Raw genomic sequence first — 12,310 nt, forward strand, 5'->3', positions numbered from 1 at the left:
CTGACGCTAACGCTGGATATTGTGCTATCAATAATTAAATGTAATAATATTTACACAAATGTATTCATTGTTATTTTATTATTAATGTAATAATATTTCACAATATTACTGTTTGATCTACTAAATAATGCATTAAATTTGAAAATGTGCATGCGCAAATGAGATTTGAGAGTTATAGAGCAGTTGCAGATTGTAAAAATTCAATTAAATAAAAATATTTTGATTAACTGTTATATAAATTAAATGTATTTAAATTAAATAATGTGTAATTATTAAATTATTTTAGAATTTTAGAATATTCAGTTTGCTCCGCAAACAAAGCTATTATATGGCTTTAGAAAACTTGAAAGCTGGCAAAATATTATGTGCGAACCACTTTTATGGTGATTTCTGTCAGTTTCAAGGTCTGACAGCATCTGGGCACTGCTTGATTTCATTGTGTGAAGAAAAGCAGTGTGAATATCCTTCGAAATGTCTCTTTTTGTGTTCCTTTAAAAAAAGAAATCAATACAGAAACAACATGAGGGTGAGCAAAATAATTTCTGGATTATGGGAGCATCCAGCACAAGCCAGGAAGACACAGATCAATCAATGATCTCTTTATAGACAGTAGTATGAGAATTATGACCGTCGTAGTAGCTGTAGCTGAAAAGAAAAACAGATCATTAAAGATCCAGGATATCTGGTGTAAAAGAATTTCAGTAAAACTGAGATCCATGGCAACATTTCTCAGAATTACGGAAAATTAGTGGACCAGATGAAATGACTACCCACCTGAGTTTGTCCGTGGAGGTCTGCCTGAAGCTGCCGCCTGAGCTGGCTCCACGAGCCTTGGCCGCTCCGCTCCCTCCGGCCTCACGTTCCAGCACCAACACATGAGGCTTCTCCACCCAACCCCAGCCGTTATGGACCCCAACCAGCAGCCTGCGCTCCTGCACCACAACCGAGCGTCCCTCCGCACCTCTGTTCTGATCGAGAAAACAAACACGTGATGGGATTTCAAAAGCCATTCTGATCAGAAAACATTTATGCATAATTACAGGAACATGTGTTAGCACAGACACGTGAGAGGAATTCCATGTATGTTCTGCCATAGAGGGGAGTGTGTTTGGCAGGGCCTGTTAACATTTAATCCTCAGAGGAGGTATAGGAATGGAACGTGCAGATTGCTTTTGAAAGCTGCACAGTTCCGACGACTCTGTGCTGTAAAGTGAGAGAAGCATGTAAGCTCTATTGATCCGTTTTGTCCTCGGGACTGAATCTGAATGGCATTTCTCTTGTAAGCAGAGAGTATAGAGGTTGCAGGGAAAAAATATACAGAGAATGAAACGTACTGACTCAAAGAAAGCAAAGAAAGTCATGAGGCAAATATTTTGCAATATGCCCTGAGATGATAGAATGTGATAAAAGTGACATTAACGAAGACAGCTAATTGGATTTTATATTTATGTTTTTATGTTTCATGGTAGTTCCACCCAAAGTCAAATTGAACTGGTCCAAAATCCAGTACATACACATTTGGATCTGTGAGATTTTTTTGGTTTTGAAAGAACTCTCTTATGCTCACCAAGACAGCATTTATTTGATCAAAAATACAATTATTCCAGTGATGGCAAAGCTGAGTTTTTTGTAGCCATTACTCCAGTCTTCAGTGTCACATGATCCTTCAGAAATATGCAGAAAAGTATTTCTCATTATCAATTTTGAGGAACCTTTGATACTTTTCTTACTCTTCTTCGATTAATAGAAAGTAAAAAAAAAAAAAAAAAAACAGTATTTATTTGAAATAGAAATTTTTATCAACCTTATAAATGTCGTTCCTGTCACTTTTGGCCAATTTAATGTGTCCTTGCTGAATAAAAGTAGTAACTTGCTGACCCCAAACATTTAAACAGTATAGTGTTCAAGTATACTTTATTTTAAACACATGGTTGTTAATTTGTTATTTTGTGTAGCATTTTGCTTTCAGTAAGCTCAGGAAAAAAATACTCAATGCTGGAAACCTCATTCATCCCTTTAGTTTAGACACACTGTAAGGCCTAAACAGAATTTTATATTGGATTAATGCGGTATTGGGGAACCTTCTTTGAAGCTGTAGCTACCAAACAAACTATTTATAATTGAAAGTAATTAAATTACATTTAAGGCAATGGTTCTTAATCCTGGTCCTGGAGGAAGCACTGTTCATTTTGGATGTCACCCTTACAGTTAAATACACCCAGTTTAATCTTAACGCCCCTACTTTTGAACTAATTATGTAAATCGGGTGTGTTAGATAAGGGAGACATAAATAAATGCAGTGATATTCCAGAATCACAATGGAAAACCACTGAAATAGTTGTCCAAATTACAGTAGGTCTCAATTAGGGTTGACAGCATTAAACTTGAACAGATAAACAGATAATTTGACACTAAATATAACTAATAAATGAGTTATTTATTTAACTTAACATTTCTTAAATTTTGTGCAGGGACTAGAATCTATGGATCTTTTTTTTAACCAGTTAATTTAAATAAATTGTGTGAACAGATTCTCAAAAAATAAAATGTGGTGCACAATCAAAAAAACAGTAATATAGCATTTTTTTTCATGCTAAGTTCTTTATTGGCATCTAAGGATCTACAAAGAACCTTTTAACATCCATTGACCTTTTCCATTGCACAAAAGGTTCTTTATAGTGGAAAGTTTCTTTAGATTATTAAAATGTTCTTTACTCAAAAAAAAAAAAAAAAAAAAAATTGGTTAAGAACTGTCTCCTGAAAGGTTCTTTTATGGCATCACAGCGAAAACCCCCTTTTGGAATCTTGAATTTTAATGTACATTTAAAAATGTACATTTAAAAAAAACAACAAAAAAAAAACACTGTTTTCAAAACAGCTGAAGAACCTGCACACTACTGAAAAATGCATATAGTTAAAGGTGCACTATGTAGTTTTTTATGTAGCTTGATGACGCCAAGTTTGAGCACAGAATCTTGGGACATGTGGTCTTCACCTCAACGACCGGTGGAAATAAGGACTCGGGCAGAAATCATGTTCATGGATGCAATTGTTAACGTTACTGTAGTATGAAGTAGAGCAGGACCAAGTGTTGTGGGAGCTGAACGAGGCAGCTGGAGAGATTGCTGATGAGAGATGAACACAACACACGCCTTGCGAGCAGCGGAACTTTTATTAAAGGGTTAGTTCACCCAAAAATGAAAATTCTGTCATTTATTACTCACCCTCATGCCGTTCCACACCCGTAAGACCTTCGTTCATCTTCAGAACACAACTTAAGATATTTTATTTGAAATCCGATGGCTCCGTGAGGCCTCCATAGGGAGCAATGGACACTTCCTCTATCAAGATCCATAAAGCTACTAAAAACATATTTAAATCGGTTCATGTGAGTACAGTGGTTCAATATTAATATTTGAAAGCGACAAGAATATTTTTGGAGAAATTGATTTAAATATGTTTTTAGTACCTTTATGGATCTTGAGAGAGGAAATGTCATTGCTCCCTATAGAGGCCTCACGGAGCCATCAGATTTCAACTAAAATATCTTAATTTGTGTTATGAAGATTAACGAAGGTCTTACAGCTGTGGATTGGCATGAGGGTGAGTAATAAATGACAGAATTTTTGGGTGAACTAACCCTTTAAGCCAAAGTCGTCGGCGCCGCTTCCGCTTTTCTACTCATGAGTATGAGGTAATGCAACTCTGTTTATTATATTAGGTACATTTGAGTGTGTTGAAAATTATGTTATAACGTTACTCTGTGCGGTCGCTTAGTGGCTGCTAAGAGACACTTGTTACACACAAGTTGTAAGCTACATTGATTTTAGAATATCATATTAAATGCTGGATGGCTTGTGTAGATTATATCACGCAATTAATTTTAAAACTTAATGTATGATGGAGAAAATGCTAAATAAAGCTGCATATGATTATGCTATGTTAGCTACTTCACAAAATAGTGTTTTTCTCTGAGGCATGGTAAAGCATGGTACTCGCAAAAAAAAAAAAAAATCAAGAAAATTAGATTTAAATAAAAGACTGAACGTGTTGAGCTATATAACAATAGTTTTCTGTCTATAAATGTAACCAAACAGTTGTTCCCTTGTCTATTAAAACATGTAATATATTAAAGCATCTTTATTGTAGAAACCATGGAAACAAAATAAAACGGAAACCGAGGGTCACGTGAATATGATGCAAATGACAGGCGATCTAACCACTTGTCCCGGATCCTTGGTTAAAATAGTAATTTTCTCACGATTAACAAATAGTTGAAAACATTTAGGATATTGTAAGTACTCAACTGAACAAAATATATAACACTGGCCCAGTGGTTTTTGGATATTTTACTGCAAAAATGTTACATATTGCAGCTTTAAGTTAGTAGTTTCAGTTAGTTTCCCCCCAGCACTGGAGTTATGACTTCAAAACTGTCCTAGCAAAATCCAGAAAAAGTCTGATAGATGTCCCTTCCTGTTACATAAACCATCACAGGTACATGCACCCCAGTCACCAATTGCTAAATATTGGGGGTGCATCTCCAAGACCAGCAGCTGTCTTTGTAAGTCAGTGTCCAGACATGTTTACAATAACACATCAATTAAACGACAGCCTGCTGCCATTGTGTGGAGACTCTTGGCAGACACCTGGTGTTTGGAAGATGCATGGGCTCTGAGACGGTGTGGCAGCAGCAGTCAGATATTATTAATTGCAGCATTACAGAGGATCTGTAAAAGAAGGTATGGAACTAACAGCTTTTCTCTCTCACTTCTCCTCAGGGTGAGAGTCGCATCTATCTGCTTAGGCCTCCCACTCACCGCTCCTCCGATTAGCATATCAATTGTGTGCAGTGTTTTATATGCAGGCCTACAAGAAGCAGTCCGCGCGTATCCCACTTTACGCCGTGAATCACCCAGCTACTGCGGCGACCATCAGAGTACCTCTAAAATCTTTCCTTTAAAGTGGATGTAATGCAATTTTGTGCCCAGTTCACGGCTTAATAGGTCAGATCTGCACATTTCTATGAGTCTGATGGTTTCTTGCCAGTGATATAGATGTGAATGATGACTTGAGAGGTACATTATGTTTGTTTTTGTGAGATAAATACATTGAGACTAAATGTCTTTCTGTAAAATGTCATCTGCTGTTTAAACACAAAGGTAAGACCGAAAAAGCCAACATTCTATTATCATTAACTCACCCTCATGTTATTCCAAACCTGTATGACTTTCTTTGTTCTGTAGAGCATAAAAGGAGAAGTTTAGCAAAATGTTAATGCTGCTCTTCTTGCATACAATGAAAGTAAATGGTGACCAGGAGCTGCCAAGCTACAAAAATGTAGTTTTTTGGAGCCATGGTAGGGCTGGGCGATAAAATGACAATGATAATTATCGTGATATAATTTTTTTAAGGTTCACTATCACCTTCAATCTCCAACTTATTTGCTAATTTGCATTCAAAGAAATGTTTTTGGCACTTCTGGTTAGATACTATGTTTCATTGACTCTGTACTTGCAAGAATACATTGAAATTTATATAAATCATAACGTAATAATTGTAATAATGTCAAAATATTACTGTTTTACTGTAAATGTAGCCTTGATGTGCATAAGAGACTTTCAAAAACATTTCAAAAATCTTACAGACCCCAAACTTTTGAACATTAATGTACTTATTCACATTTATATCACTAGCAAGAACCCAGATTTTTAATTTTTGGGTGAACTATCCTTTTTGTAGTTTTGTGAGCTACCAGGTATGTAACAAAAACATTCAAGATACAGTGAGATACGTACAATTTTAAACACTGGTCAATGAAAAGCCAATATTGCTCAATTAATTTTCGGACATGGTGGTTGTGACCCTGTGAAATACAGCAATTTTTGGTGCTTTCTAAGACTTCACTTTTGGTCAACAGTCTCAAATCACTTGTGGGCAACATGACAAATCTGAGGTCCAATTATCTGGAAGAACACTGTGAGCCGAGAGAAACACAGTACTCCAGAGACATTATATTCAGCAATTATTTATTTCAGCAGTGGAAGGGGCTATGCCTGTTTTCACGAACAAAAGTGTTCTCAGTCGAGAGAGATAATTAAGTAATTAAATCACGTAGCAATGTGCCTGTTTTCAGCAAATACATGCAACACAAAGCCCTCAGGTGATGCAGCCCAGCGTAGCGTTCGATTGCGTGACTGTGAAAGGTCGGTGGGATGGCTTACAGGCTCTGCCGGACAGACAGCACACAATAATGCGGGAATTAACAGTCCCACTTTGAGGAACACAGGGATTAAAACTTCAGGTCATGGAATTTATTGCCTCCTCCCCTCCAGGTTATAGTTATATTAACATCATTGTAATTGTGCAAGCATAAGTCAATGAAACACAGTTAGCATCTAACCAGCAAAAACAATTATTTCAGTGCAAACTGATATTCGTTAAAAGACAATTAGATTTTTTTTGTAACAAAAAAGTCTTCACTGTCATTTTTTGATACATTTTTAATTCAATATAAAATAGTTGTTTATTATAGATTTAAAAAAATAATAATAATCTAGAAAGTGCCTTCGGTAGGTTTACTTCTCTCTTTATCCATGGCTTCTGATTAGGGTGTGTTCATTTGTCTGCACTTAGTTATCTTTGTCACTCCTTTCCATTAAAAACCAAATTAGCAGCAACAACAAGCAAGAAGCTGAGCCACTAACCACACAGTGATGAGACAAGTATGTCACCATGGCTTAAATCCCATCAAATGAGCTTTGTGTACCAGTGTGTATGTATATCACTGCCAATTTACTCCCTGGAGTATGACACAAGTGACGTATGTGTGTCAGAAGAAGCATACACACGAGCTTACTGCAACAAGTTGATAACAATATAATGATATATAATTAGTGCAATATGCTTTGACGCTGAACTAAACAACACACTCTACTTTAAACACAAACAGGCATAGAGTATAATGCATTACAGATTTAATTAGATAGTTCACCCGAATTTATTTTATTTATTTTGTTTACCTTTGTGTAACTCAAACCTGAAAGACAAATCAGGAAAACAACAAATCTTTAAGAATGTACTCGTCACATTTTTCAATGCAGTTAAAATGAATGGGGACTGGAGCTTTCAAGCTTCATCTGTGAAATACATAACAAAAGTTTGGGATCGGTAAGAACTTTAAATGTTTCTTTAAAAGTATCTTATGCTAACCAAAACTGCATTTATTTGATCAAAAATACAGTGAAAACTGTAATATTGTGAAATATTATTACCATTTAAAATAAATCTTTTCCATTTTATATATTTTAAAATTCCTGTGATGGCAAAGCTGAATTTTCAGCATCATTACTCCAGTCTTCAGTGTCACATGATTCTTCAGAAATCATTAATATACTAATACTAATATGCCAATAATATGCTGATGGTGCTCAAGAAACATTTCTTGTTATTATCAATGTTTTTATCAATTTTGTTGTTGTTTTGTTTTTTTGGGGGGGGTTTTGCTTCGGGGGTTTTTTTGGAAGGGGGTTTATTTGATGAAATAGAATAAAAAAAGAACAGCATTAATTGGAAATAGAAATATTTTGTAACAACATAAAAGTCCTTATTTTCATTTTCAAAAGTCCTTATTTGATCAATTTAATGCTTTTTCGCCTTAGTAAATCTCACTAATTTACTGAATTTTTGGACTGTAATAATGTACATATATTCCAAGTCTTCTGATACCATACGATAGCTTTGAGTGACTGATAATTAGTTAGCTAGTCATTCACTGATAACCTCTGGGACCACATCATTGAGTAAGTGAGCTGAAATTGAACTGAATCAGGTTGATTTGTGAACAAATCGTTCAGATTGGTTGAATGAACTGGACCAGCTGATTCATTGAATTTATCCAACTCAAACGAATTATTTGTTCATGAATTGGACATCACTTTTTCTCTCATGCAGAGCTGGAAAGTACCTGGAAACCATACTTGAGTATAATACAGATACAGCAAAAATTACTTCAGTACAAGTTACAAGTGACAAATTCCAATGACTTGACTATCTAGTTAACAGAACATATGTATTTTGTATTTTGAACATAAGTATTTTAGCCCACATACAAGTAAAAAGATGGACTAGTCATCAACACCTAAGAGACCAATAATACTAGTGAAAAAGAAGAAACCGTTGATTTGTGAGGAGGAAATAAATCATGTTTATTTTATAAAATCAAAATAAAACTGAACACCTCAATATTGCAATAAATCAAGGTCGACAAAACAGCCTCTTAAACTTACAAACACAGTCACAGTTAAGCTCAAGTGTTTAAAAAGGGCATAAGTAAACCAATATCATTCAAAAAGGTCTCGACTTCAACATAACAGATTAAAATTAAAATTAAATAGTCAAAACATCATCACCGTCTACAGCCATGTCTTCATCTCATATATGAAACATCTGTGATTCACAATTACCTGCTAATGCACTCCCATTCATGTAATGTATCCTTGACAATTTTGGGTGAGTAGGGCAAAATACACAAGATGTAGTACCTTCAATGCCCTGTAGATGTAATTTCTTTTGTATCAGAAATAAACTGCAGCAGAAAAAGTTAGGTGTAATGCAAAATGTATTGGCGTAAAGAGTACATTTACTTATTCAAAAATGTAGTGAAGTTGAGAGTAAAAGTTGCTAATATCTTTAAAACTATCTTTGTATCTTTGATACAAAGTAGCCAAAAAGATACTCAAGTACAGTAACTTATTACATTTTCTCAAATAGTTTACACCAATGCTCTCATGAATGCAGCAAGGAGAGCTAGTGTCATGATTTTCAGTTCATCACACAAACCTATTGTATGACTTTAGAAGTTTTTTAGAAATTTGTTGATACTTTTCTGTCATTATGAAGCTTAAAAAGCTCATCCTCGTTTATTTCTATTATTTAAAGTTCAACAGAAGAAAAAAAAAAAAAAAAAAGAGTATCACACAAGTTTGGAAAGACATGAGGGTGAGTAAATAATGACAGTATTTTCATTTTGTGTGAAATATTACTTTTAAAAAACATGACGGATAGACAGAATGTCAGGAGAGAGACAGACAAACAAAGGGTAACGCAAAAGAGATAAGCATGGAAAACGAGCCTGTCTGCAGCTTATCTCAACACATCAGCAACAGAAATATCTTATTTCTGTTTCATACTCTTGTCCTTTTTTTCCCTCTCACTCTCCTTTTTGTCTGCTCTCTGTGCTGTCACAGATTTCGCTTCCTGTGCCCAAAATATGAATATTTTAGAGCTAAGAAGCTTAAAGGGAACAATGAAATGGCCTGAAGTTAAATCATACCCCATTTCCAGCTTCACAGTGCAAAAGAGTGTGGCTGAGTGAGAGAGAGAGAGACTGAAGGAGAAGGAAAGCGAGGGAGGAGAATCTTTTCTGAGTGATGAATGCAGCGCAGTGTATCTCAAAGTAATGACAAAGCTTATCCTCTTTCATTGGCCTCTGTTTCTCATCTGTGAAATTTCTGGACTCTGCGGGTCACGCATCATCTAGCCCAGCATCCGTGACAACAGGCCCTTTAACAGACAAGGCTAGCAACAAGGATGGAGAAATATTACTGTGAATTGAACAAAATGCACAAAAGATGAGAAGTTTATATGGAACGAGCAAAAGTTTATACTAAGACTATTGCCACAGTATAAGAAAAAAAAACAATGGCTGTTTTGATTTTGCATCCGTTTATGTGGTTGTATCACACTAAGGCATTTCTATTTGGAAGTTTGCATGCAAAAAAAAAAGAGAGCTAGTTAAGTCCCCTCGCTACAAGAGTTCTGTATTTGTTTCTTGATTTTTTGGGGGGTATTTTAGTTTGCAGGGAATATATGTGCTCCCATTGGCATCACAAGCAGCAAATTCAGCCTCAAACCAAAATGTCTTTGATGTTTTTGACGGTGGAATCAGAACAGAAGACTTAAAAATAGAAACAGCTGCGTTTGAATCTTCATGAAAGACTTCAATGCTTTCTAAAAGAATATCACTTATTTAACTCGTGTGTGGGTTGGATCACAATGTCATGGCGTAAAATGACAACCGAATTTTCTCTTATTTCACCTCAGTCTTGATAGTCATTTTTTTTAAATCAAAGTTGCTACAAAGACCATTCAAATAAAAAAATAAAAAAGTAGGACTTTCGCAAGTAGCACTATCACTTTGACAATACTCACGATTAACTGTCACCAATATGAACAAAAGCACTAACAATTCCTCTAACAAGAGGTATAGAAGAAGAAATGCAGCCCAGCAAATTGATTTTAAAGAACCTGCTGTATGTTGAATAGTCTGGTTCAGGCGAGTGATTGTGAAGGTCATTTAAACCAAATATAGGAATAATAGCAGCAAGAAGAGACAAGCTCTGGAGGGGTGAGGGTCATCATCCCATTCAGACTCAAGAATTGAAGAGGGTTTTTTTCCCCTGAAAAATAAAATTGGTTTCTGAAGGTTATTTCTTTGTAGTGAGCAGATTAAATGAATAGAAAGTGTCTGTTATTTTCAGGGAGGAGGGGGCGTAACTGTAGAGTGCAATCAGCATTTATTGAATACCTGTGGGCTGATGATCGAGGGAAGAAGTTTCACTGTTTCGTCCGTTGAGGAGTGACTAATTTTATTAATGAAAAATTATACACCAAATAAAACCTTTTTTATATAAAGCAACACCAAATTTATTTCTTCTGTTTAGATAATTGCAAAAAGAAAGAATTTTTTTTATAAATAAAATAACATTTTAAAAAAGTGGATGTGAAAACTTATTAACAGTTTATTAAAAACACATCACATAGTGACAGAGCCATTGGTTTCTTTAATCGATAATCAATTACATTACTGTGGCAGCAAACTATACTTATGGAGTTGAAGGGGAGCGTGAACAATTTACATAACTCTGACACAAAAGAGTTCTTTGGTCAGCAAGTTCTTTGAAAATCATAAAAGGGTCTGACTAAGCTATTGACTTCTGCGAAACGGCAATGCGGTCGAAAGAACTCTGAGTCAAGGGTAAGTCAGAGAACAAAGACGAGCTTCCTTATATTAATTTGAATCTGCACTGCAGCTCTTCCCGCATAATAGACATTTAATGGCTTTCATAAAATGTACAATAAAATGTATTGGGATTTATTGACAAATGACTTGGGAAAGAGCCGGGAGTAAAGAGAAAATTATCCAGGGTATAAACAGTGACATAACTAAATTGATGTGTAAATGCTTAAATAACCAAAAGATAATTACTATTAACCCTTAAGCTGCAAGTAATGATTTCCACAAAAAGTTTTCCACTGGAAATTGAAAATAAGGAAGCAATGATTAATTCTTCTCCTAAATATGTTTAAAATTATACTCTTTAATGAAGACCTAATGTGAGTACTGTGACCATACAAAACTCAAGCAAAAGTGATTTTAGCATGTTGCTATTTGGGTTGCTAGGGTGTTTTTATTAAGGCTGGGACAATACATCGATTCTCGATACAAAGAATCTGGAGTGACTCTGATATTTTCCGATGTATCATGATTCTCTATCGAAGAGAAGAGAAGAGATGGCACTATGTGCTTTAGAAACACCCGTACTGCTTGCTTGCTTCCAGTTCCTTTACACACAGCACTTAAACCCAAAATAATCATTCATAAAGTTTGAAAATGTTGAAGGGAATTACATTGGTGTTTGCTCTGAGCTGTGTTTATATTAATCTCGCGTCATAAAAGCATTCTGAGCCAATGTGTATATTTAACCACTTATATGACTCAGTCGAACGCACGACCGTTGTCCAGCATTCTTCTTCGTGAGCATTTGAGTGTGCGGTTAAAAACTAGCCTAGAGTGCCATCTGCTGTTAAAACTAAGCTCAGAATCGATTTGAGAGAGAAAATATCAGAATCGATCCAGAATCATTGTATGGCGGATCGAGAATCACTGTATTGTCCCAGCCCTAGTTTTTATCCTTATCAAGATATTTCATAGTGTTTATCCCAAAATACTACTTTTTCCATGAAAAACGATGACTGAAATCATGAATGTAAATGTGAATAAATCTTCCCCAATTTTGTCCAAAGCTTGTCAAAAGGTATTAAAATATGGATCTGGATCACATGGTATGCTTGAAATCAGTATTAGGGTGTCACATATCACATATTATACATTTTCCCATAAAAGTAGCTGGGAAAACTTTAAAAGAGGGTTAGAAATACAGCCCGACACAGAATGAATGACACTGAAATCCATGAAATCCATCAAATCAGAGCATTGAGAAGAACATTGCTTATGGCAGAAAAACAC

General features: G+C 35.3%; 1 protein-coding gene across 5 annotated transcripts in view; it reads right to left on the reverse strand.

Moving 5' to 3' along the window:
• The window catches only part of nphp4 (nephronophthisis 4), a 184,772-nt gene that overhangs the window by 108,035 nt on the left and 64,427 nt on the right, over positions 1-12,310 (reverse strand). For 4 of the 5 annotated variants that reach the window (XM_067394736.1, XM_067394737.1, XM_067394735.1 and 1 more), the window contains one exon: positions 775-968. In XM_067394736.1, coding sequence (XP_067250837.1) covers positions 775-968 — 194 coding nt within the window. The remainder of the gene's footprint in view (positions 1-774; positions 969-12,310) is intronic. The other variant, XM_067394738.1, reaches the window with a different exon arrangement.

This window comes from Chanodichthys erythropterus, chromosome 9 (assembly GCF_024489055.1).
Source record: "Chanodichthys erythropterus isolate Z2021 chromosome 9, ASM2448905v1, whole genome shotgun sequence".
NCBI classification, from domain to species: domain Eukaryota; kingdom Metazoa; phylum Chordata; class Actinopteri; order Cypriniformes; family Xenocyprididae; genus Chanodichthys; species Chanodichthys erythropterus.